Source organism: Callospermophilus lateralis, chromosome 15 (assembly GCF_048772815.1).
Source record: "Callospermophilus lateralis isolate mCalLat2 chromosome 15, mCalLat2.hap1, whole genome shotgun sequence".
Lineage (NCBI taxonomy): Eukaryota > Metazoa > Chordata > Mammalia > Rodentia > Sciuridae > Callospermophilus > Callospermophilus lateralis.
The window spans coordinates 89,058,585-89,085,324 of NC_135319.1; the positions used below are offsets into that span (position 1 = coordinate 89,058,585).

At 52.2% G+C, this 26,740-nt stretch overlaps 1 protein-coding gene across 2 annotated transcripts in view; it reads left to right on the plus strand.

The window, feature by feature from the left end:
• Dock1 (dedicator of cytokinesis 1) overlaps window positions 1-26,740 on the plus strand; it is a 447,303-nt gene that overhangs the window by 63,146 nt on the left and 357,417 nt on the right. The window contains exons 7-18 of one of the 2 annotated variants that reach the window (XM_077105459.1): window positions 1,856-1,991; window positions 2,913-3,070; window positions 4,154-4,235; window positions 4,640-4,775; window positions 9,519-9,591; window positions 12,685-12,827; window positions 16,348-16,473; window positions 19,277-19,401; window positions 20,405-20,503; window positions 21,432-21,504; window positions 25,890-25,993; window positions 26,362-26,545. In XM_077105459.1, the coding sequence (XP_076961574.1) occupies window positions 1,856-1,991; window positions 2,913-3,070; window positions 4,154-4,235; window positions 4,640-4,775; window positions 9,519-9,591; window positions 12,685-12,827; window positions 16,348-16,473; window positions 19,277-19,401; window positions 20,405-20,503; window positions 21,432-21,504; window positions 25,890-25,993; window positions 26,362-26,545 (1,439 nt within the window). The remainder of the gene's footprint in view (window positions 1-1,855; window positions 1,992-2,912; window positions 3,071-4,153; window positions 4,236-4,639; window positions 4,776-9,518; window positions 9,592-12,684; window positions 12,828-16,347; window positions 16,474-19,276; window positions 19,402-20,404; window positions 20,504-21,431; window positions 21,505-25,889; window positions 25,994-26,361; window positions 26,546-26,740) is intronic. The other variant, XM_077105460.1, reaches the window with a different exon arrangement.

Here is a 26,740-nt window from a genome sequence, read left to right on the forward strand (position 1 = left end):
TTAGGTGAGGACCACATGGCAGGATATGCTCAGCAGGCTGGCCCAGGGCCTGAGCCTCATGCCCTCACGCCCTCATGCCCTTCTCCAGGGGGCTTAATTCTGGGGCTGGGCCTGCAGAAGCCGGGGCTGTGTAGCTGCACTAGCAGGAGAAATGTCTTTGCTCGTATAGCCCTGACTGGGTGCACACAGCTGACCCCACCCATTCAAATCCGCATTGTCTCTGCCCACACCAGCACTGACCCCACCCACTCTCACCAGCCTTGACTCTGTCCACACTAGTACTGACCCCACCCACATAAGAGCTGACCCCACCCACTCACCAGCCTTGACCCTACCCATACCAGCCCACTCATACCAGCACTGACTCCACCCACACAGAACTGACCTGCCCAGGTAGCACTGACCCCTGTATTGACCCCACCCACACCAGCAAGGACTCCTAGTTGGCAGGGTCAGAGCTAGGGTGAGTAGTCCTATTTGGGAGGGAGGGGCTTTGCCTCACTAGTGAAACATTAAAAAGAGCCATCAGGCCTAACAAGGCTTTTTAAAAAAATGTCTTTTTGTTCCTTGCAACTACTAAGGCTGATTTTCTGCTGTGCAAAAACTTGTGACTGTTTATTTAAAAGCCTGCTGACCCTCATGCCACTGTCAGGCCCAGTAGGTCCTGTTTCCCCATCAGTAGAATTTTCTCAATGGATAGGAAAAGGAAAAAATGAGGCCTTTGCAGTTGGCTTCCAAATGGTGCAGTGGCCCAGCCTGACACTAAAATTGAGCACACGTGACCTGTCGGCAGGCTGTCCTCAGCTTTAAGGCCTGTGACCTCCAGAGAAGCCCCGGGTTAGCTTGTCTGTGGAGCGTTCGCTGGCGGGTCAGCTTCCCTTTTAAACCTGTAACCCATCGAGCTGCTTTCTGACTGCAGCCTTTCCTTCTCCCAGAAGGCTCTCCTTGCTTTGTCATGGGGTATGCAAAAAGAACTTGCTCCCTAGACCTGTCAAAGGAGGACTAAATCCCATCTGCAGAGCTCGAGTGGGACAGCCATGGCTAATTTCCTGCCCCAAGACTCGCTCGTCTCATTGCAACGAACGCTAGGACACGCCACCCGAGCACAGCTCTTCTGATTTCTTTTGTGCTGTACAATTGCCTTTGTTTATTCTTTAAGGTAAAATCTTTGGTAACGATCACCTAACGGTTTCATTGGATTTGAGGAATCAGAGCAAATGTGGCCAAAAAACATCTCCAGGTAGAGGGACAGATTTATTAGCCAGATGTTGCTTGTGTTTTAAGTTGGCCACTATGTTTGGCCATCTGGCCAGGAGTTGGTTCATGTTCTTGTGGATAACATCCATATGTTCCCCGTTCCAACCATCCTCTGAGAATCTCCCAGTGGCTTCATGTAGGGATTAGACCTGACTCTAGGTGGAGGAAGGTGTGCCACCACCCTGGCTGGGACAGTGGGGAGGACATGGTGTGGTGGGTGTGTCTCTGCCCTACTTTACCTCCCCAACCTAATGGTGCTGTCACAACACAGCTTTGTGTGTTGGACACATGGGTGTGTACGTGACTGCATGCATTCACGTTGTGGGTAGTGTGCTGTGACTGTCCACAGGCACTGGTGACGCACATTTCTCTTGGACTTTGTAGATCTATCAGATTATCATTGAAAGACCAGCACTATTGCAGTGGTAGTACAACTGCAGGAATTTAAAACATTCCCTATGGTGGCATATTTTAAGTTAAAGATAGTGGTCTTACAGAATCATGTTCCTTAATAATTGTGGGTGAACCCAACTTCCTATGATCTTTTCATCTGCTTGGTGGGGAATTCAAATCGCCTTCTGAATTTTTGTTTTTCTAGAATTCTTGATTTGGACCTGGTGGTTAGAGATGAAGATGGGAACATTTTAGATCCAGAACTAACTAGCACAATTAGTCTCTTCCGAGCTCATGAAATAGCCTCTAAACAAGTGGAGGAAAGATTACAAGAAGAAAAAGTAAGTTCGTCTGTCTCTGTATTTTGCCATTCACACGTGGGCAGCATTTCTCAGAAAGCGCTTTCAGCAGTGGAATATCAAGGGGCTCAGACTTGGCTCTAAAGAAGAACCTGAAAAGGAGCATTGGCACAGTGTGTTTCCAACAAGGATGAAAGGAATGTGCCCGGGGCAGGCGTGCGGCCGGGGGCACGAGGGGATTTCATGCCTGCGGGGGATGTGCAGAGCATCCTGCTTCACCAGGGCGGATGGGAGCGTAGTGGCCTTGACTGTGGAGTCATCTGCCAGATGGGAGATGATACCATTGAAATTCTGCAACTGATTCTGCGTTCCCTCTCTGACATCAGTAGGGGCGTGACATCAGTAGGGGCGTGACATCTAGCTTGATGAGGGTGGAGAGCACCAGTCTGGTCGATGTTTTCATCTCTCTGTTCTGTGATGGTATCATGTATGTGGTAGATATTCAGAAATTGATGGCTTGATTTGCTCATCAGTTAATTTGGCAAGTATTCATTGGGCATCTAGTCGTTTGCCAGATACCAACGACATAATGAAGAATGACAAAAAAAAATGTCCTGGGAGTGTTTATTCAAATGAGGGAAACATTAATTAGAATGTGCAACTACACCTGTGCTCATCATTTCTAGGTCATTGATCGGACACTTAAAAACTCTGTCTCTGAAAATACTCAGCATATTGATGTGAGATTGGGGTCATTGCATAGGGTGCTGTTGTTTCTGAAACGTAGGACCATGGTTTGAGAACTCGTGGGGGCAGGGAAGAGATAACATGAATGGCCTAGCTTTCTTAAGCTCACTTCTCCTGCACCTTTTTCCATGCTGTAGAGGATATTAAAAACCAACAGACCCCCAAAACAAAGATCACTGATGAATATTGCTTATGTCGACTTTCTTTTCATTACAGTCTCAGAAGCAGAACATGGATGTCAGCAGACAAGCTAAGTTTGCTGCCACCCCTTCTCTGGCCTTGTTTGTCAACCTCAAAAATGTGGTTTGTAAAATAGGAGAAGACGCCGAAGTGCTCATGTCTCTCTACGACCCTGTGGAGTCCCAGTTCATCAGGTGGGCTCCCTGCTGGTTACGGCCTCTCCTGTGTGAAGAAGGTGGTGTCAGAACCACCCAGGTGGCCCTCGCTTGCCAAGAGCCTGTGAGCAGAAAAGCTACCTGACCCACCCTGAGTAGCCAGGCCCTGGGCCCTCTCTGGGCAGTGTGAGGGCAGCTCGGTTGGGCTCTGGGCTGGGCAGGTTTTCTTGCATGGTGCTGCTGTTTGCTTGTGGAGGTGCAGGGATTTCAGGAACACTCGTAATGTGGTAGGGACTGGGCTGAAGTACTCTGTTTTCTACACTGTCACCACAGAACTTTCTATGTTCAGACCCCCAAAGGTCTCATTTTCCTTTTTCAAAACTTTGGGGCTTAGAATGTCATTTTTGTGACTTCTGTCCTACTGCTGTTTCTCCAAGCCAAGAGGCTGGAACCCAGTGTCTGGATTGGCACCTGCTGTATGCTTGCTCACCTTTAGCATCTGCTCAGTGAAAACACTGTAAATCACCTGTTCTTGCTCGGCCCACAGTATCACTTCCTCTCTATCCACATGTAAAAATGAGGATTAAACTCTGTGGGAGTTTGTGTGAGTCTGTGAGTATTAAAACTCCAGTATTTTTACTTGTACTATTCAGAATTGAAAAATGTGGTATGTGACTGAAACAGAGCAAATGGGTGGCTTTATTCTCACTTCTAATGGACTCTGTTTCTTCTTGATGTAAGACAGTAGGTATTTTACAGCACGTTTTGTTTGTCATATACATGTCATGTGTATGTGTGTACACAAGTTCATCTCTCTATATATGCATGTGCACGTATGTATAGCACACACATCATGTTGAACTTTATACTAGTGCCATTCTAAATTGACAAGTAGGCTTTTCAGATTATAAAGTTTGAAATGCCATTTGCGATGGTTCCATGACATTAAGCCCAAGAAGCCTGGAATACGGTATTTTGTGGTCCGTGTCTGCTGCTGGGTCACACTGACGTTGGTATTTATAGACCCATGGTTGCTCTATCGTAGACTTCCAGAGTACTAATTATGAGTCAGTGTGGTTGTGCTTGGAAAATTAATTTGCTTTTATTTCTTCTTTTTTCAAGTGAGAACTACCTGGTCCGCTGGTCAAGTTCAGGATTACCTAAAGACATAGACAGATTGCACAATCTGCGAGCCGTGTTCACTGTAAGTGTGCTGCAGGTGTTCAGTGGCACCATTCTCTGTCCTAATACTGTTCTTAGCGACTTCCCTACAGCACTGGCACATGGGTCTGGGGGCACGCCTGGAGTCCAGGTTAATCTGAGATGAATAACATGCCTTCTGGAACCTTCTGAGTCTCTAGCTGCCCTTTGAGTCACTGTAACAGAGATTTGCCCCATTACTGTGGAGCACGTCTCTTAAACTTCTATCTCAAGTTCACTTAACAGTAACTGACTATTGTTATTCAATTACGTTTTGTCATGGGACTAGCACTGAAATGCTGGACGCTGCTCTGGGATGGGAATCTCAGTGTCTTCACTGTCCTTTTCAATTGGACTTGCATTGAGTAATGGTTCTTCAAAATAATTTATGGAAATTAATATTTCTAGGACCTTGGAAGCAAAGACCTGAAAAGGGAGAAAATCAGTTTCGTCTGTCAGATCGTCCGCGTGGGTCGCATGGAGCTGAGGGACAGCAACACAAGGAAGCTGACCTCGGGGCTGCGGCGACCTTTTGGAGTGGCGGGTAATCCATTTCTCTCTTTCTCCTTGAGAGTTTAAGATCATCACCTTCACTTTGACTAAGAGCTGCTGTTGAACACTGGGCAGTGGGCAGCTTTGATTTATATGCTTTTCTGGTGGAGAGAAAAAAATCTATCATCCTTTTTCTGGGTGGTTTTAGTCCACCTGTAAGCTCGGGATGCTTTGGTGCCTGAGTTTCAGATGTAAATAGAACATATTTGGTTTAAAGCAGATGGGGTCTTTTCCTCAGAGAGACCCTGACCCATTTCCTGGCCCGTGGAGAAGCTGGGCACTGGCAGGGGTTGGTTTCAAGATTTCTGGACTTGGCGGTTGGTTTAGGAGTGGACTGGCGTGGACGGGGTCATGAGGAGGAGAGTCAGCCACCAAGTCCACAGGGTCTGTTGTTTTTTAACCCTTCTTAATTCTAAATAATGTGTGGTTATTTTGGGTGACAGCTCAAGACAAGTGAGACCAGTCCTCTCTGTTGGGGAAAGTGTCCCCAGGAGCCTCTGATGATTCCATCTTTTTCACTTAAAAAAAATAATTTTGGAAACTTATTTTAAGGTCATAGGGAATTCCTTACCCAGCTCTTGAGGTGTGTTCATGTCCTTTCTGTGAGTGGGGAATCATATGAACAAGTGTTTGGGAAGATCTCCATCCCTGGCACCCACCTGGAACACGTTCCTTACCGTGACCAAGCATCCCAGAGCTGAGACTTTTCTCCTCTTGGAATAGACTTTATTTTTAGAGAAGCTCTAGGTTCAGGTAAAATTGGGCAGAAAATGGTTCTCACATAGCCTCGCCCATCCTGAGCATTTCCCCCCATTGCTGTGTTTGTCCGTCAGCGAACCTACAGTGGCATGTCACTGTTTCACAAGGTCTAGAGTTGACGTGGCTGTCTGATCTTGGTGTTGTGCATTCTGGAGGTTTTGACAAAGGAATGATGTCCCTTGTCCACCAGAACAGGACCATGGAGAGCAGTTTCACTGCCTTCAAAGTCCTCTGTGAGGCGGGGGTTGTGGCTCAGTGGTAGAGTGCTTGCCCGGCTTGCACGCGGCACTGGGTTCCATCCTCAGAACCACATAAATGTAAAATAAAGATATTGTGTCCACGTAAAACTAAAAAATAAATATTAAAAAAGTCCTCTGTGGTCTTGAAGTTTTTAGAGAAATACATCAATTCTTTAAACAAAGGATTCCTACTTCATAAAGAGTAATGGATGGTGAGAGGCCAGGTGATAGGGCTGCTATTGGAAGCCCCACGAGGAAGTTTACTGCTTATGAGTGAAACATCAGAGTGGGTTGCTTCGCTGAGACCCCCGGGGGATTGGTATGGGGGATATCACATTCTCATCTCTTATGGCTCAAACACATATTTTAAAATTCTTGCTTTATTTTTCAGAGCCTGTAGCACCTTTCACGTGTTTAGTTGAGATCCTGTAAGTTTTCAGAAGTTTGCATTTTCTTTTCTCCTGCTATGGTATTTTTTTTGTGTGTGTGTGTGTGGTGCTGGGGATTGAACTCGGGGCCTGTGCATGTGGGCAAGCCCTCTACCAACTGAGTAACTGAGCTATGTCCTTAGCCCCGCCCCAAGGTTGTTTTAAGAAAATATTTTATTTTGTCTTAGGTGTATTAGGCTTCCCTGAAGCAATCAGAGGAAACTTTGACAAGTTATGTAACTCATGCCTCTTTCCAGCGCGGATGCCGCGGGTTCTCTTGTTCTTAGGTACCAGAGGGTGTGAGAGCACAGCGAGGTTTGTGAAGCAAAGACGAAATCTCGGTGGAGGCTTGTGACTCCTCCCCGCCTTTGATTAAAATTGGAAAACCTTCAGCTCCCGGCCTTTGAGTCTTGACATTTGGAATGTCCTAGGGAGTGAGGGCTGGGGACGTTGGTGGTCTCGGTCCCTGCGGATCTCACTGTGGCCTCGCTGTTCAGAAGGTGCTTGATTTTGCATGGTGGGGTCTGGTGTCCGGTCACAGCCCCCACCTCCGAGGCTTCTCTGGGAGTTGCTGAAGCCCAGGTGTATCCTGCTTTGACGTGGTGCCCTGTCCCTGGGAGCCCTTCCTATGTTGTGTCTGCAGAGACATGGCCAGTGTCTAGGCCTCCACTGCCATGTGCCTTGATTCCTGGTGACCCTCCTCTAGCCCCTTGCTCCTCCCGTTGACCCTGGTCTTTGGCTTCTTCCTCATCTGTCTTGTGTCCCTGGTGCTCATTCACTGTGGGCTGTTGGAAGCCTGCCTGGGCCATCCCTAGCTCCGCTGGCCTGTTTTTGCCCATATTCTCTGGAGCATGGACTCTCCCGCTTGTTCTGGTCATGGGGCCTTTGTCCTGTCTGGCTCCTGGTGGGACATGTCAGGCCTGGGCCTGTGAAGGTTGGTTCCAGGGGCTCCCAGCAGGGCCCCTGCTCCCTCTGCTGCCCAGCAATTGCTTGCTCACTTGGCTTCTGGTTTGCCTGGGTCCTAGCATGAGCACCGTGGGCCTCCAAGGTCACATCCGAGGGCCAGCTTTTGAGGACCTCTTGACTGGTATGTTTCCATAAGTTCGGTTAAGAACCGGGGCTTCTGCTTGTCGAGTGTCCAGGTTCCTATGGTCACTGTGCCCTGAGACAGGGGTGGTGTGGTGTATCATGTGACTTGGCTGTGTAGATTTTTGGCACAATACGTGGCTACCAGCTGCCCTCTCCCCCTCGTTCCGTGCCATTCTTCAGTGTAGCCGGGGGTGCAGGCTTCCCTCCACTGCAGCTCCGCCCCCAGCCACACCTTTTCCCTGAGGACAGACCCCTCTCATAGCTGAGGAGGGCCGTGGACTTGTGGTCACCATGCTCTGCCCAGATCCACAGGAAGACTTAGTTTTGCAGCCCTCTCCAGGGTGAACCCTGCTCGTCTGTGCGACAGCACCCAGCTCCTGGAGAGAAGCATGCATGGACCTTTAGGCCTATGTGTCTTGCCTTGTATTGGAAATAATATGTCACATTCTTTGTTTTAAACCTTTTGATAATGTGAAAGTGATAGGCAATTGTAGAAAATTATGGAAATTTCATTGAAGAGAAACCTAAGCATAATTGAATAAATCATTCCTAATTTTCCACAATTGGGAGTTCTTCAGGATTATTCTGGCATGTTTTTTATTTCTTCTGGTTTTTTATGTTTGTGGTCCATAATTTTAAAAAAATAATATCCGGTCAAACAAGGGCTGAGGGTGCAGCTCAGAGGCAGAGCACACGTTTGCCGTGTGAGGGTCCTGAATCCCTAGCACCAGGTGGACACATCTGATCAGAGACCTATTGTTGGCCTTTTGGTGGTTTTTTCCTTTTTTCCATTCCTCTTTGGTCTCGGGCTTTGTCCCCAGGCTGGGGCTGGGAGGGCCTGAGGCGAGGAGCAGGAGGAGGGCTGATGAGTGCCAGGGCAGGCGGCCTTCCCGCAAGGGCTGCTGGGCCTAGTGTGTGCAGACTTGGGCACCGGGGACTGGGCAAGGGGTTAGATGGCCGGGGAGGCCCATCAGCTGGTGAGTTGAGCAGGTGACACTGGAGAGGCACATGGCAAGGCCACCCGTGTGGCTGGTGTGCAGGTTCAGACTGAATTCTCTCTGCTGGTGACTGCTGAGTGGGCTGCTGCCCACACGAGCTTCCTTTCATGATTCTGAATTGTGGTAAAATGTGTCCATGCACAGATGGGCATCTTAGCATTGGTCAGTGCTGGATGTAGTGCCAGTCACCACAGACAGTGCCCAGTGCTGGCACAGTCTACCAGGTGGGCCTTGGGTTCTGGCCGTTCACCTCCTGTGAAGCTGCTTCTCGATGGCTGATGTACTTGGGCTCCTTCCACCTGCGCTCTTCCGCCTGTCGTCCCACTGTTGCAGCAGGACACACTGCACAGACCCCTTGGGCTCCACCAAACCCAGTAAGAGACGGACAGCAGGGCCAAGCAGGGGCTGGATGGCAGGGCTTCCATTTGCCCGGCAATCCCTGAGCTCTTTTGGGGGGCGACCGTGTAGAAATGAACATAGTCTCCACTTCAACCTGGGAATGCTGGTCACCAGGGGAGGACTTAAGTTAGGAAAGCAAACAGGTGCACTGCTCTCTTATCTTTAGCCAGGTGTGGGGGATGAGGCGGGGCACAGGGAAGGTGCCCAGTGCCCTCTGGGGCTGCTCTTGGCTCTTTTTGGTTAGCCTGTCGTGACCGAGCCAGGAGGCAGGCAGACAGTGGGCTCGTGTGCTGGTTAGTTCTGTCTGTGGCTGCGGTTTGCTCAGCTGGATGGTTGGTGGCTGAGGATTCTCTGTGAGTGTCCCCTTCGCATTGGCAACAGCATGTGGAGGCTCCTGGTATATGGTAGCCCTGGCTTGTTGTATGATTATTTGGGATGTTATTAAGGGTGGGCAGCCACCTGGCATGTGTGGATATTTAAGTTACATTTAAATGAATAAATCAAAGGTAGCATTTGGCTCTGTCCTTCCTGTACCTCTTAGTGCCCCTTGTTCCACAGAACATCCTTACCACAGATGTCTCGGAATCTGCAGCTCCAGTAGCTGGTGGGCAGTGGGCCAGAGAGGGTCAGGGGACTTCCACCATTCCGCTCCAGCCCTGCTGGACCGCCCTGTCAGATGATCTCATGTCTTTCAAACATGGCAGTCTTTAGACTTGAAGCTCATGTGATGATTGTTCAGAACATTCTGATGGTCCTTGGTTGGTTGACTTCCTATGATGATTGCACTGAAGTAAGACAGTCTCTGTTCTTTTCTCGTCCACAGTGATGGATGTAACCGATATAATAAATGGAAAAGTAGACGATGAAGATAAACAGCATTTCATTCCCTTTCAGCCGTAAGTATGGAGTGGTCCAAGCCCGTCGCCACCTGCACAGTGTGGAAATCCTGTTTGTAGTGATTAATCACCTTCGAGATGACGTTTAGACGTGAAGCCCACATAGGGATAGATTGTTGCACAATCATAAAAGATTTGCGTAGTCACTGCCACAGCACGTGGAATTTTTGGTAGTGATAAGAATCCTGGGTAAAAGTTGGTTTATGCTTCTGGAAGTAAATTCTATATGTGTTCACTGAATTTCCTTATCAGAAGAATTACAATTCCACTCTGAGTGTGGATGTTTCTTTACATAATTGATTTATTCTAGTTGCAGTTTGCATTTTCCAAATACAATACTTGCAAATTCATCACAAGAGGTTTGCTGTTTTTAAAATAGAAAACCAGACACAATGATGATGAATTCCTTTGTAAAGTGAGGAATAGGACTTTGCAGCATGTGGTGACACTGCTGAGTTTCCCATCCTGATTTCTGCTCAGGGTCTATGGGTGCCGGGCACTTCTCTGTCTCCTTCTGACCCGAGGTCTCTGGAGAGGTGCCTGGAGCATGGGAAGGCACTCGAGGGAGGTGCCTTTGGTGGAGTCTCTGATGTGAAGGGACTGGGGGTGTTTGGTGACAGAAGCAGGCGAGGCCCAGTCAGTGTCTTTGGCCACCCCAGGGACACTTCTGCTTCGGGAAGGTGGGGCGGGAAGTGGAACGCTTAGGTAAATGGTGAGACGGCTTCCCCTAGCTTGCCAACGGTTGGTGACCTGCGCGGACCTCTGTGTTCTCTTTCCTCTTCATGTTTGTTTTCCTTTAAGGGATCTCACACTGGAGACAAGTTCATTTTACAAAGTTCACATCGTTTCCAGCAGTTGGTGGAGGGGCTTTGGGTGGCTGGGGAAGTGGCTGTGGAAGGAGCCCCGTCCTGGGTGGAGGAGGGGGACTGTGATTCCTCGTGCACCAGGCAGCCTTCCTGACCCACCCGTCCCACGGTTGGGCTGCACTCCTGGCAGATGCTCCCTGCGCAGGCAGGTGCTCTGTCTGTCCAGCAGCTTCCGAGGCTCTTGCAGTGTCCACTGGAGGCTTTTGCAGCTTCCTGGACGGGAGGATGGCAGAGCCGCTACGTTCCCCAGCTGAAGCTGGGTCCGGTGGCACATCTTCCCAGCACAACCGCAGGCAGAGGGCTTTGGGGACTTCGATGCTTTCAGTTCACTTTTCTGTCTAGTGTGATAACTACTAGCCCCGTGTGGCCATTTAAATTAATTAAAATTAAATAGAATCAAAACTTTAGCTTCTCAATCACATTAGTTCCATATCAGTGTTCAGGGCCCCCCCGGGGCTCGCGGCTGCCGTGCTAGGCGCATGGAGCAGGTTCCCACCACTGCAGGGAGCGTGGCTGGGTCCTTACCTCGGGAGCCCACCAGCGAGCTGGCTCCTGAAGGCAGAGCTCTGCGGTCTGCAAGCTTCCTCAGCAAGTGAGGCCACCCAGCGCAGGTAACACGTAGACATACTTTTGTGAAATCATAAAGTTAAGGGGCTTGTTGTTCCCCTGAGAAATAATGGGGCCCTGCTGTTTTGAATGCTGTGTTACATGTCAGCTTCCCGAAGCCCCAGTGCTCTGCAAAATTAAGATGACCTGCTGCTGGCTAGTGGGCTCTGGGGTGCTCTGGGGTGCTGTTGGAAAAGTCAGAGCGTTCGGAGTTTCAGGTTCTTGGTCTTCACAGGCTGTGCTTTAAGCTCCTGGCAGTGGCCTGTGCATGGCGGCCGTCTTTTTTTTTTTTTAGAGAGAGAGAGAGAATGAGAGAGAGAGAGAGAGAATTTTTTAATATTTATTTTTCAGTTTTCGGTGGACACAACATCTTTATTTTATTTTTATGTGGTGCTGAGGATCGAACCCAGCGCCCCGCGCTTGCCAGGCGAGCCCGCTACCGCTTGAGCCACATCCCCAGCCCCATCTTTTTTATCTTGTAGTGAACGTCCATTTTAAAAAATATGATTACATGCTTATCTCTTATGTAATTTGTGACTCCTTGCTCCATTAAAGGAAGACTAATATACAGATTAATATTTGCAGTGTTAGAAGCAAAAGAGCAGCCTGATTTTAATAGCAAAATAAGCAATGAAACCAGTTCTTTGGGAAATGTCATGCTAATGAAACCGTTTTTTGCTCCATTAAAACTGATTTATTATCTCACATGGTTGGTTTTAGGGATGGAAGTGCAGTGCACATCTCTCCCTCGCTCCCCCTCTCTCTTTCCTCTCTCTTTCTCTCTCTCTCTTCTTTTACTTGGTGAAGTAAATTAAAAACAGCCCTCAGCTCCCGTGAGTTATGTGGCTCGGGTGATGGATAATGGCGACCTTGCTTCAGAATTGATTTTGGACACTATGCACATGGTGTCTGTTTCCTTCTCATTTCCTCTTGGGCCAGGCGGGGGTACAGGGTGTTCCTGCTGGCACCTGCTGCCTGCTTGGCTTCCCTCTCCTTCACTGCAGCCCTGTGGACGGCTCCCTGTTCTCGGGCCCGACCTGCTGGTTTGCATTCCTAGCCATGTCCCGGCTTCCCTCCCCGATGTGGTCGTCACCGATTGTGTTCCCTAATGTGTACTCCCCGTCTCACATGAACTCACTTGGGCTCTGTGGAGTGCAAGGGGGCAGGTTGGGAAGCTTCTTCAAGCCATTAGGTTTTGGGGGTCTCTTCTTGAGCCGGGTGGGGGTTCTTGATTTTGCTTTTCCCTTTGTGCCACCTGCCCCGTGACCCAGGCTGTGTTTGGAGTTAGTGAAGTTGGAGAAGTGGCTGTGGGGGTGCCTTTCAGCCCCCTGGCCCTCGGACCAGCCCTTCAGTGGTCCGGGGGCCCCTGAGCCGCGGCTGGTGTCCTGGGGAACGGGCGCCTTGGTTGGCCTGACTTCTCTCTGGTTCAGCATTTCCTGATCGATGCTTTTCCCTGTTTCTCTTGTCACCTGCCCTCTGTCTCCCACCCTCTGTCCTGCGTTGACTCATGACGACCCTCTGGCCCTCGGGGACGCTGCCCTCTTGTGTTCCCTTGTTCCCGGGACCCACGGGTCTCCGTGCCCTTTGTCTCCTGTGGTCTTGCTCGTCCCGTGCCCTCCAGGCTCGCGTTGGACGACGCCACCCGACACAAGCCGCTGAACATGTCATCCCGTTTTTCACCCAGGGTGGCAGGGGAGAACGACTTCCTGCAGACTGTCATAAACAAAGTCATCGCTGCCAAAGAGGTCAACCACAAGGGCCAGGGTACGTATCTCCATTTGGTTCCTGTTGCTGTCCACCTCTGGGGGTGTGGATGGTGCTGTCTGGTTTGTGTGTCAGCTTGACGTGGTGGTAGCGGTGGTGACAGTGCCGGGACTGGAGAGCTTGTCTCCAACGCATGGCCCCTGCAGTGTCCTGCTGCTCACCTTCCTGAGTACCACTGGAGGCCAGCCTCCCTGAGGACAGCGAGGACTGATCTTTTCTTGAGCGGGGCGCGGGTTCTTGATTTGCTGGGCCAACGCTGGGTTTCCTCCCTTGGTCCAGCCCAGCCCTTCCTCTTATCCTAGCCCTTGAACAAAATCCTTAATACCGTCCCTGCCCGCGGGCTGCAGCTCCCTCTTCCCCGTAGGGAAAAGGTGACATTGGACACCACCTTCACCCCCAGGTGCTCTTGTCCCTGTGTCATGGCCCACATGGAGTGCAAGCCACTGCCTGGCTATTTTCTGGGGCCGCCCCTTTGTCCCCTGGGAAAGTGGCTTTGTTTGCATGGATGGCGCCCCTCCCTTCTGTTTGCTCAGTTATCCTCCTTCCCACTCTCTGTCCCACAAGCACCAACACTGACCCCACACTGATGTGTCCAGCAGCTGCCCTTCTGCTGGCAGAGCTGGCCCCTGTCAGCTTGGGTGGAGACACTGGCCCTCGGTTTGGCCAGGAGATGGCCTTTGGAGAAGCCTGCCTCCTGCCGGGGGGAAGCACCTTCGGAACTGGGTCTGACCTGCCCACCCAGGTGGGGACGTCCTCACGTCAGTCCTGGATCTGGTGCTGACCTGGAAGCTGGGCAGGGCTGAGGGAAGGCCTGCCTCCCTGTCCAGCTACCTGCGGTCACCAGACCTCCAGAATAGCGGGGCCAGCTCTCAAGGAGAACGTTGACCCAGTGGAAGAGTGTTCTGGAGACATGGGCCCCTAAGGGCTCTGCGAGGACCCTGAGCTGGTGTGGCCTACCCTTCTCTGGCCCACAACAGCGGAACCAACCCCCACCCTGAAAGTTAACCCTGAGGGTTCATGAACATTCAAGCTGACCCAGGCCCTGGTCCCTGGTAGAGGATCAGCCATGGCAGTTTGCACTTTAATTAAAACCACCCAGTAGGGGTCTGGTCCAGCTGTTGAGATTGGAGCTGCGCAGGCTAGGTGCTGGGGGCAGGCCCTGGCTGCTCGTCCACCCTGGCCCTGGAGCAGGCCCTGTGGACCTCCAGGTTCTCTTTCCTTGTCATAATGCTGAGCTTTATGGAGATTGTTTCAGGCCATCAGGAAACTACTCAGAAAGATGCCCGGAAGCCTGCCTCTGTCAGGTTCATGGCCAAAATCTTATGAAGCCAGAGAGCGACGGAGCTGGTGCTTGGGGCCTGCACCCTGGGAGGAGGGGCTGCTCCAGGCCACAGCGGGAACAGAGAGGAGACCCTCAAACCCCGGCATCTTCCCGAGTCAGAATGCCTGGCAGCCTCCTCACTGAACCCTTTCCTGGCCCGCCCAGGTGGACCACTGAGAGATGATCCAGGGAGTGCCCCGAGCCGGCCGCTGGGTCTGTTGGGCACGGCTGGGGTGTCTGTTTTCCATCAGTCCTGACCCAGGTTGGCCCTGATCCTGCTCACCTGGGTCCTGGCCAGGTGCCCACACAAGGAGCAGGGAGGAACCACTGTATACACAACCGGGAGTATTTCATGCCCAGTATCGTTGGGCGCAGGTCCCGTGGCCCTGGTCTCCTGGGCACACGCCTGGGGCCCCTGTCCCTCGGGCTCCTGTCTTGGCGCCTTGGTCTGTTCTACGTTTCATCAATGTGTCCTTGTCACCAGGGACACAATCTTTTATAATCAACCCAAATTATTCTGACTCCTGAACCCGAAGGTCCTGGGTGTTCGAAGTGGACCGTGTCCCCCGCTGCCCCCTTGCTTCCCGTGTTTGAGACCTGATGGTGCTCCATCTTTTCATTTTTAGTTATTCTGATGAAGCAGACGTCAACCCCAAATGTGCTTTTTCTTTGATGAATATTGGCCTCATGTTCTCTTGAGGAAGGTGTTTTCAGAAAAGCTCAATATAATCAAGAACGTGTGGCCTCCGTGTTCAGATGGTGGTATGACACTTGAGTCCCGTCACCGGTGTTCGAGTTTATGAGCTCAGACACTTGAGCGACGTGGTGTTTGTGAGCAAGGAGAGGTGCTTGGGAGGCAGGGCTTCTCATACTAGCACAAAGGCTCTTAGATGTGGTTTCCTGGACGGGTGACGGTGCCAGAACACAGGTGAGGGAGTGCCTGGCCCCTTGAAGGTCTGTCTGCTTAATTTTTCTGCAGGTCCAGAGCTGGTGCTAGTTCAGTATTTTTGTGTGAATTAGTGGAAAGGAGGAGACGCAGTCAGTGCCAGGGTGGATCATGGGCTCCTAGTCACCTTTCTTGGTCCATTACCGTGTGCAGTGCACTTCTGGAGCCCTGGTACATGTGCCTCTGTTTGGGTGCCATTCCCTGGTGGGCCTTAGGGACTTTCTTCCGTTGGTTCTATTTCCCTCCTTTGTCAAACTCTGTCTCCCAGACGCACACAGGGACACCCACAGGGGCCCAGGCACAGCACAGAGTAGGAGCACACCTTGATACCGTGGTGGCTCATGGGTCCCCCAGAGCTGAGCAGCTGGGGAGCAGCAGGCCAGGCTCATGGCCTTGTGTGAGCGCCTCAGTGCGCCACTGGGAGTGACGCCGCTTTGCACCTGGGGGACAGGCACTGTACTTGACAGCAGCGGCTGCGTCTCCTGCCCTTGATGTGTGAGCCTCTGCATGTCCCTCCTGCTCCTGCCCTTGGGCCTGCCCCTGGGTGTATATTCAGGGCTCACTCCCTGTGCCCAGGCCCGTGTTCACCACCCTCCTTGTGGGATGCTCCTTCGTCTTGGTGTCGAGGGTTGAAAGTCTCCTGTCTCCTCTGGGAGGCAAGAGCTCAGTGGCAGCCTGAGCATTTGTTCCTCCTGAGCTGTGACAGTGTCCCCGTGGCCCCTGCTCTGCAGCTCACTGGGGCGTGAGCTGCCAGTGCCTTGTGCATCTAACTCTGACTCCTTGCTGATGGCCTCCCTGGGGTTCTGGGAGAGGACAGCCTTCTGGGTCCATTCCTAGTCCATGCTCCTTCTGGTTTATCTCACATGCATATTGATTCAGAGGAGCCATTGGTCCTGGGCACAGCTGCTGGTCCTGGGCACCCATGGGGGAGGGCACAGCCACTGGCCCTGGGCATCCATGGGAGAGGGCACAGCCGCTGGCCCTGGGCACCTGTGGAGGAGGGCACAGCCGCTGGCCCTGGGCACCTGTGGGAAGCGTGGAGCTGCTGCTCCTGAGGGTTCCCCTGTCCAGGCAGAGTTTGCCTCCCACCTGGGAGGTCATTCCCCCGTGCTAAGTACCTCCCATCTGGACGTTGACTGTGCCTTTAAATGTTGAATTGTGAATTAAAACTCTCATTCATTGAAGTCACTGTCATGAAATAGTCTTACAACGAGCAAGATACAATGTGACCCTGGCATCTGTTGTTTTCCCAGGTTTGTGGGTAACATTGAAATTACTTCCTGGAGATGTCCATCAGATTCGAAAAGAGTTCCCTCATCTGGTGGACAGAACCACAGCTGTGGCTCGAAAAACAGGGTTTCCAGAGATAATCATGCCTGGTAAGGACTGGCTCGTCTGGGGCTTCTGCGCACGGGACATGTAGCTGGTCACAAAACCTTGGGGACAGTAACATGTAGCTCCGGGAGCCACAGAGGGCTGAGCTCACCTTGGTGATGTGGAAGCCCCAGGGTGGTTCTGGAACACCTGGAGGTCAGTGGCTGTGACTGAGTGAGGGGGATATTCACCCTGGCCACCTGGACCCCTGCTAGGAAAAGCTCCCCACAGCTGCGAGGGTGGTGTGGGGCAGGCAGGAAACCCAGCAGATATCTGAATAGATTTTTTGATTAAAAAAAGGAAGGAGCGTTGGCAAGTGAGCCCCCCCCCAGCATGCGGCCACCATAGGCGATGCGGGACAGCAGGACTGTGCATGAGTGGCCAGTGGCTAGTGTCGGGCACCCCACTAGTGCTGCTCTGGTCCAGTTGCAGAATTTAAGCCAGGAAACTGATGAGGGGATTTCTTGTGAGTGTTAATCTCATGTTTAATAACACTGTCCAGTTTCTATGTAGATTCATGTTACTAATCTGATTTGGTTCTCGGACCTTGGGAAGCATGGTTGATATTTACCCTTTATATCTGGGTGATACTGTTTGATTTGTAAGCAATATTTGTGTTAATAATATAGGTTAATCCACATAAAGGTCTTGGGGCACTGCAAGTTAGTGTTGAGCTAATTCTCATGAAAATTAAACCACAGCTTGAAGTCACATGGCCAACGAGTGGAAATGAGGTCCAAATGCCACTCTTGCCTGGCACATGTGGCCACTTTGGTCACCCAGCCAATTTGCTAAGACTTATCGGGGGAAGTCAGCTCACAGTCCTTGAATTTGGACCTGCCACGCAAATTCATGCATGAAGTCACTGGTGGTATGTGTTGACTTCTGTGGCTCAGGGTGTCCTCAAGTGCGAAGGGAAACCCAGGAAACTTGGGCTCTGTGGGGTTTCCCTGATAATCAGTAGACTTACACAGGAAGCCTAAAACTTACCCCGTGATTCTGGCAGGTTCTGTGTGCTCCCTGCCTGGGGAGGGGCCCCTGGAGAAGGCAGCTAGCAGGAGTGAATCACCCTGTTCTCTGTCGCCTGAGTGACCCCGGCCAGGCTGCAGGCACCAGGAGACAGAGCCAGTGGTTTTCAGTCAAACTCCTGCTCGCTCCTGGCAGAACCTGAGCATCACCTGTTTGGTTGGCTGTCTCATGGAGACCTGGATCATCTTTGGACAGTGGGGGAGCCAGTCATGTCACCTCATGGCCGACTTTCTACTTTCTTCTGGAGGACCGGGTGGGAGAGCAGAGCTGTCCTTTGGGCAGGAGGGGTGGTTAGCATCTGCCCACACCCGCTCCCAGCTCGCTCCTCCCCACAGAGAGCCCCATAACCCTGGGGGCGTCTGCTGATGGCCCTTGTGAACATCTGTGGGCTTTTCCTTCTGTGAATGGGGTCGGCTGGTTGGCCCCACAGAATTACTCTCTAGGTGCACACGGGAGCCAGGTGTGGGGTTCAGCCCCTCGTCACCCCCACCCCTACTACTTCTCTGGCTGGTGTCATCTTTAGGAAGCTGCTGTCCCCTTTAGTGATTGAGCTCCATGAGATCTTCAGACGGAGTGATGGCCCAGCAACCCTGCCTCACCAACGAGGCTCTTCAGTGTGGCTGTCCCAGGTCACTGCTGGTCAGTGGCAGGTCCTGGACGGGCAGCCTTGCCTCCTGCTCCCTGGCTCCTCCTTCCTTCTCTTCTCCCATGGACCCTGGCACAGTTGCAGCCGTGCTCCATCTCCTGGCAGGCACAGTGGCTATGGGAGCAGCCCACTGGGACTGTTATAATAATGACTTTTAAATGAAAGCTTAATTTAATAGTCGGATCCATTAAAAGGCAAAATAAATCAGTTAAACAAAAAAAAAATTAAATAAAAATAAAATAAAAACAAGACAGCAAGGGGAGGTTTTGTTCCTTAAGGTCCCTGCTCCTCAGCCTCTTGCTGCCCTTGATGGAGCATAGCCGCTCTGTGCAGAGCAGGGTCAGGTGGGAGGGGCCGGGCAACAGCACAGTCACGGTCCCTGGGCTGTGATGCTTCCTCTAAATCACGTTGCCAACAAAGCTTGTGAAGTTTTCCCAGTCGGACCGTTACCAGGACTTCGTACGTCCTGAGTGGGAAGTACTCTCTATTGTAATTTTTCCCCATAGTTAAGGGTCTGCCTACTTACAGTGTACAGGTCTGTTTTGTTCTGCCTCTTCTCTCTTGGTCCCCACTAGGGACCAGATAGCCACTTGCTGCAAGAGAAGAGCCAAGCAGGGGAGTTCCCCTTGTGGCCCCTCCTAGTTGTCCCTGATTCCAGGCTGTAGCTCTCATTCTCAGTTAGGTTTCAGCTCCTGGACTTTGGGAAGAATGTCGAGGAGGCCGATGCTGCCACTCACCTCCTGGGTGTGCGTTGAGGTGGCTACTGAAGTGTAGATGAGCCCAGCCTGCATGTTGGTGGCCATGGGCCATGGACATGAAGCGGGGCAGGTCCTCGCAGCCCCTCTGTGGCATTGTAGTCACTCTGGGCTGTACTTGGAAGTGGAGGCTGCTCTGCCCCGACCAGCTATCAGCAGAGGAGATGTTTTCTCTTTCCAGCAGGTCTCAGGACGATGACAGAAATCACCTTTGTTGTGCTTTCAAATGCTGAGATTGTTTGTAGAGAATATTTCATGATCACCTAATAGAGTATCCATGACATTCTGCTAGGCTGGGGAGCGGGTTAGAGGGTTTTGCAAAATTCAGGGTCTCACTGTGAATAATGGGTTGGTATTAAAGGTGTGATTTCGCCCCAGGTGATGTTCGGAATGATATCTATGTGACATTGGTTCAAGGGGATTTTGATAAAGGGAGCAAGACAACGGCCAAGAACGTGGAGGTGACCGTGTCTGTCTATGATGAAGACGGGAAGCGCCTGGAGGTACTGCTCGCTGGGGGTCGCGTCTGCAGGCCCAGGCCCTGGCTCTGTCGCCCAGCTCGCGGCAGCCACTCGGGGACATATGTTGGTTCTTGCTCCCCTGTCTCCACCTTGCCTTGGTGTCCCTGGGTCCAGGTGCCAGCCTGTCTCAGGAGATCCCTGTGGAGTTGGGCCCATGTTCTTTGCCCAGCCTTATCAGAGAGGGTCATTTGGCGGCATCATCCCCAGCCTGGAGCAATCCCTCTGAAGTACAGACACCGTTATGTCACCTTTTCAGAAATGAGGAACCTGAGATTCTGAGGAAGAAGCAATTAACTCAGGGTCAGAGAGCAGATGGGCGTGGGTTGCATTCTCTGACCTCTGACTGCTGCAGCCTGAGCTATGGCCTCCTGGTGCTTCCTATAGTAACCAGGATTAACTTCTGTGGGCAAAGCAATCAGCAGGGTTCACCTGAAAGGACTCAGGGCTGCAGTCATCTCTAATGAGCAGAGGCCAGACCAGAGCAGGTATCCGTCCAGGACCTCTGTGGACTGGGACCAGGGAGCCGAAGCCTGGGCTTGTGTCTAGGGCTCAGCTCTGAGTGGGGGTGGCTGCCTTTGTTGCTGCCCACCCTATCTCTCCAGAAGTATGGGCCTTTGCCAGCATGGCTCTAGGTGGGGTCCACTGGACAGTGTTCATGGCTGGAGCGGGCAGGAGGGCTGCTGCTGCCTCCTTGCTCTGCAGCCCTTTACTCCAGACCTCTGAACGAGTCAGGCCACTTCCTGTAGATCCTGATGTCAGAGGGGCTGGAGGGGGTTGGGGTGGTGGGCGCAGTATTACCCTCGTGTTTCACGACCCCCAGGTCCTCAGTGGGTGGTCAGGGCGTAGGCTGTGTGCAGAACTGTGCTTCCAGTGAGATGAGTTCACAGCACTGCAGGAGTGATCTCTCCTCCTGGGGGCCTGGTGGGAGGTGTGTGCCCGGCAGGCTCCACGAGGTCTCACCTGAACTCTCTGCCTTCTTTCAAAGCATGTGATTTTCCCGGGTGCTGGTGACGAGGCGATTTCGGAGTACAAATCTGTGATTTACTACCAAGTGAAGCAGCCACGCTGGTTTGAGACCATGAAGGTATTATTTGCACGGTCATTTTATCACTTGGATTGATTATGAAATGCTCATTTGTATCCCAAAGGAACCCCCACCTTCGCCCTGGCTCAAGGGGCTGCCCGCTAACAGCACCACACAGGCCGTGTGGCTCTCCCAACAAAGTCATTCCGGGTTGCTAAGGAACCACGCTGGCATTTCTCGGAATACATTTGCTCCCATCTCCTTTGGACGTAGATATAGGGCTTTCATGGAGACAGATGACAGAGCCTTTTAAAGATAGTTATTGTCTTTCTCTTCTGGTTCTGTTTTATGTGTGGCCTGCTGCCTTTACACCAGATTGGCAAAGATAGGATGCCAGTCCATGAGGTTTTGCCAGGGAGATGGGTCCCACTCCTGTGGCACTGGCACGTTTGCATAATGCAGCTCTCCCCGTCTCTGTGGTGGCCTCTGTGGTAGGCACCAGCCCACTGCCAAGAGCTGGAATATTTGAGAAGAAGCCTGGGGTTGGCCCCAGAACACAGATGTTAGATGTGAGAATTAGGGGCAGTCCTTGCTTGCAGCAGCGTGGACGGGGTCTTTTTCTTTTCCCATAATGTGACAACAAGATAGCTTCCTTACTGCAGCTGTGGAGAGAATATAGATACTTTTGTGTTGGGACCAAATATGAAGACGGCAACGTTCAGGAATAGAATCTTAACAGTGAGGATCAGAATGTTAAAAGAAAAAATCCAGCTGTCTAGCAGAGTTGGGTTGGCTCCTTCCAATATTACCTTGTTTAAATTTGGAGACATTTTGCCTTTGGAAAGATCACACAGGGGATTAGATAGACAGCGTTTGCATTGCTAGGTGTAGAAGTATTTGCAGTTGTGCCCAAAGCTCCTGCTGAATTAAGCTGTCTCCCTGGGAGCTGTTGGGGGAGCTGCCACCTCTCTCCTCTCCACTCACACAGGTGGCCATTCCCATCGAGGACGTGAACCGCAGCCACCTCCGGTTTACCTTCCGCCACCGGTCGTCGCAGGACTGTGAGTACTCATGCTCACCCCCAGCCCCTTGTGCACAGGGCCACCTCGGGCAGGTGTGGGGGGACTCCCCTCGCTGCACTTGTTCTGGGCCACTCCGAGACTCTGCTGTCACACCGAGGTGACGGCCCCTTAGCCGTTGCCATTTCACCTGTTCCTGGACATGTCTCGGGCAGACCTCGGATACTTTCCTTCTCTTGCCCGACGAGGGCTTCTGCTCGTAAGCCTCTTTAGCTTTCCTTTTCTCCTTTTTGACTCCTAATACTCTGCCTAGCAGAAATGTCATTTAATTGAATCCAGAGCCGTGACCCCTTTTGTCTTCCTTGCTGTCCCCTGGTGTCTGGAGTTCGGCCCCAGCTCTTCCCTAGATGTGGGTGTGATATTGATGGTGACACCAATGCTGGAGGAGGAGCGAAAGCCGGTGTTGGAACCTCTCCTTCCAGAGGAGCGTGCTGCTTACCTCCCACGATGTGGTCCTGTGCTAGGTGCTGAAGGGGGACCACAGAAGGCAGGCTCAGCTGTCCCTCGTCTGTCTTCATTCAGCCCTAGCTCGTATTTGGGAAAACAAATACCACATGACTATGGTAATGTGTGCTATAGAGAACCAGGGAGGAGGGTGGCCTTTGGCCATGTGTGTTGTGGATGACGCTTTGGGGGCCCCTCAGGACGGTGGTCAGGCTCTGGCTCTGGATCTTCTCACAGGTATCTAAGCATGAGCCTCTTCCGATTGTCCCTCGAGGATACGGGCACCTCCCTCCAGCAGCTCTGCAGTAGCGTCCGGCTCTGTGCTAGCTGCTGTGCTGTGAGCAGGTGCCCATCTTACTGTTTCTGGGGATCCGGGCCCACTGCGTGGTGTAGGGTGTGCCTGGGGGACAGGGGTCAGGACAGTGAACGGGAGTGAAGTTCTGGTGCCTGAATGTGTAGACGACTGTGAGGGCCACTGAGAAGCCCAGGCCTATGGTCACTCCTAGTGTTGAGGCCTGCCGAGCTACAGAGCTGACCACTGCCATCAGCTGACCATTTGTAGTGGCGGATGAGGCCAGGGCCTGGTTCTGCAAGGACTGGGAAGTGGCACGAGGCCCACTGTGTGGTGTGTGGGGGATGATGGCCACTCGAGCGTCAGTGCACCCCTTGCCTATCCTGCAGTGCAAACCCACTAGGGTCCAGTCAAAGGGCAGCAGGCGTCGCTTTGGGTGGGAGAAGCAGGGGTGTGAAGCCTGGCCAGCCAAGAAGGCCGTGCCCTGTGGTTCAAGCTGGCCAAGTTCAGGCCCCAGGCAGCAGCGGGGGCCTCTCCTGTGTGCAGGCTCCTTGGATGGCAGAGGCTGAGGGAACCACCACTAGCAAGCGATCAGCAGTGCCCACGTTCCCAGTCAGTGCCAGCCAAGGGGCCCACGTACTGTTAGGGTCGGACCTCCCAGGCACCCCTGTGCTGTCACTGTTATTAGCATGACTTCTCACGTCACATGTGAAGAAGCTGGGACACGGAGACCCTTAGTGAGGCGGCCCAGAGTCATCCAAATGGTCAGCGGGGAGCTTTGCTCCACACCTGGCCCCTTGGCCTGAGCATCCTACTCAAGTGCCTCGGGGGGTGTTATGCAGACAGCAAGAGCCTGGGGTCCTCTGCCAACAGGGCTTAGGTCAGTCTGCAAGAAGTCCCCAGGGAATGGCAGGTAGGCTGTGAGCTGGCGAGGGTGTGCTCTGAGGGGTGTCCTCTGAGGGGACAGGTGTGTTCTCAGCCCAGGCATGGAGGGCCCTGCACAGGTGAGCCCAAGGGGTGGGGAACCGGAGCAGGCCAGAGCTTGGTCAAGGGGTCCAGGCCTCTGGGGAGGGTGGGAAGGCCAGTGGGGGAGTCAGCTGAGCCCTGTACCCACATCACCCGGAGGACATCAGGAGAGGGCCAGACTTGAGGGCCCCAGGAGGAAACAGGGTGGACACGAGTCGCAGAGTCCACGGAGGGAGGCCGCCTCAACCCCACACACCCTCTCTAGCAAGCTCTTTCTCCCTGATTAATAAATTACACCAGGGCAGAGGGGTATCTGCTGTAGCATTTTAATTTTCAAAATCCCTGTTTTTCTTGTCAATTTTAAGTCCTCGTTATAGGCAAGATGCTATCACTCCACACACCAGGACACATTTGCGTAATTAATGGAGCCTCCAAGGTCACTGCTTGTGGGCTTTGGGAACTTGTCGAGCATCACAGGTGTGGTGCTTTTGAGATGCTGTGTCGGTAGCTGCTGACAGGGCCTGTGTGTGGACACCCTAGGTCGGAGGCAGAGGGAACCGAGGCCACATGGCCCCCCAGCATATCCTGGCTGCCCTTTGCTGCAGAGCAGACCTAGCAGAAGGAGGGGGCGATGGGATTTCTCATGCCTGGGTCGGTGGTTGGATCGGGAAGTTTGGTGCCGATGCGATGGCGGGACCCTTTCCAGTAGCCTGCTGGCTCCCTGATCGTCCACTTGAGTCACATGTACAGCAGTGGACATTGTGCTGGGCCCCGCCAGAAGTAGAAGGTGGTGGGTTTGACTGAGTGGGGCCCCAAGATTGGGGATGGGGCTCCCCCACAGCCCTCGGTCTCCTGCTGGGCTCTGCAGGCCTCTGTGTTGTGGAAGAAGCCAGTCAGCTTGTCTGGCCGTGGGTGGGCTTGTCCAGCACCTGTGCTTGGACGTGAAGGTGTAGCCACTGCGTGGGCGGCGCCATGTAAGCTGTCTGCTGACCGTTGCCATCAGCCGTCCTTCAAAGCCCCGGGTGCTTTCAGGGAGGCCTGTGTGATTTTTCAAGCCACCCCACATTTAGGAAGAGCCATTCTTTGCCACTTGAACATGGTATTTTTTTTGTGTGTGTGTTGTGGTATCAATCAAGAAAGTGACTTTATTGATTCCTAGAGTGCACCTACTTTATCTCTGTTTCTCTCTTTGTTTTTGTTGGGTTGATCCTGTTCACCCATTAGCTGGCATTTGTTGAGCACCTACTGCATGCGAGACACTGCAGCAATGCTGAGATGCACAAGGTCCCTGATGAAGTGGGGTCTAGGGGACTCTTGAGCACCCTACTCTAGGGGGTGTGGTCTCCCTGTCTGACGTCTGTACTTTCATCTCCAAACAGATAATTTTGAATGAATACTTTGAGGTATTTTCTAGCTCTGGAACTCAATGTTTCTGTTCCGTGTTCAGGTGACAACTTGAGGAATTCATGGCAGATTCCTTTCTCAGTGCAGATTCCGGTCTGTCCCCACCTGATGTGGCCCTGCTGACTTCTGCCTCTCCCTGTTCTACCCACCAGCCATGCTGGCCTTCTGTCTCTGCCAAGCCAGGCCTGGCCACTTGAGACCCCAGCATCAGGCCTTCTCTTTCCCTGGAAGGTCTACACCTTGCCCATGTGCTGCCCACCTTCTCAGGAAGGCCTGTTCCCACCATGCCGTCAGATTGCCCGGTACCTCTGTCACCCTCGGATAAACCACCAAGTTCTGTTTTCTTTATGACCTGAAAGAACTTGTTTGTTCTTGGCTCTCTCCCCGAGCAGGACAAATATTTATTGAGTAGCTGTTGTATGCCAGGCACTATTTCATACACTGGGAAGTAGCAGTTTTCAAAAAAAGAATACAGTGTCCCTTACATTCCAGGGACCAGAGGACAAAAGACTAGCCATAAGCAAGAACAGGTTCTCTCTTGCACAAGTGTACACCCATTCTGCCAGTGATGGGAATCACCATCAGATGAGAGAAAAGGGTCTGATCGGGCTGCTGGTTTAGATGTGGTGTGGCCTCCTTGGAGGAGGCGACATTCAGCAGAGACTTGAGTGAAGGCAGGGTGTGGGTCCCGAGTGCGATTCCCGGGGGCAGGACTTTCTTGCTCATGGGAATCAAATTTCCCACTCAGGTCTTCAGTCCATCTGAGGTTTATTGAGCAGGGGCGTGAGGTCGGGGTCTGTTTTGTTTTTCGGTATTGCCAAGCAGTTTTCCCTCCATGCCGCTGTGCCCTGTGGTGGCCCTGTGTTTCCAGGACCTGTCCATCATCCTGGTCCTTGCAGCCTGATGTGAAAAGCCACCCTGTCTTCATTTCTCTGTCACTCCTGGACCCTAATTCTGTGACTCTTCCTGCCCATTCTTCTGCAAGGTCCTCCTGCTCTTTATTCTACCGCTTTCCAGGTCCATGAAGAGTCTCTTGGTTGAAATTGCTTCAACTTTATTCTCATTTGGGGGGCCATCCAGCCCTTGGTGTCGAGGTCTTCTGTGGGTGAACATGGTTCATTGCTCTGTGTCTTTCCCTCGACTTTAACACCTGTCAGTACAGTTTTGTAACTGTTTCCTAAAGGTAGCCTTTGTTGTATGTTGTGATGTTATTTTGTCAAAACCACAATTGAAGATGATCATTGATTTTTTTTTATTGCAGCTAAGGATAAATCGGAGAAGATATTTGCACTGGCATTCGTGAAGCTGATGAGGTACGACGGGACCACCTTGAGAGATGGGGAACACGATCTGATCGTCTACAAGGTATGCTGTTCTGCCCTGCCCTGAGGTGCAGTTGACTCAGTCCTCTCTGGCTTCCTGACCCACATCTGCTACTGTCAGGAGAAAGCAGCTGGTTAGCTACATGTGATTATTTATGTGAGCGTTTCTGATGACCAGCCCTTTGTTTGTCCCTCCTGAGAGAAGCTGACGGCCACGCCTTAGGTGCTATCTAAAAAGGCCGCAGAGATGAACTGATCTGCGGGAACAAGGGACATTACTAAAATACGTCGGGGAGCACCACCATCTAGCAGCAGATGTGCGGTTAGGAGGGCCAAGGGTAACAACCCTGGGCAAAGCCCGCGCTTGGCTGCCTCAGGGCCGTCTGACATGCTGTGTAACGAAACCCGCAGGCCGAGGCCAAGAAACTGGAAGATGCGGCGACGTACTTGAGCCTGCCCTCCACGAAAGCAGAGCTGGAGGAGAAGGGCCACTCGGCCACGGGGAGGAGCATGCAGAGTCTGGGGAGCTGCACCATCAGCAAGGACTCCTTCCAGATCTCCACGCTGGTGTGCTCCACCAAGCTGACCCAGAATGGTGAGTTGGGGAAGGAGGACTCCCCAGGATCTTTCCTCTTCAGCCCTAGTCGTTTCCCGCCTGCTTGTGGAGTGGAGGTGTCTGCAGGTGTGTGTGCGTCATTCACTCCAACCTCGGCAGAGACCCGCATGGACGTCGGTGCACTGGAAAGAGGAGGGGGCATCCATCATGAATTAAAATTCACACTCCTGTCTT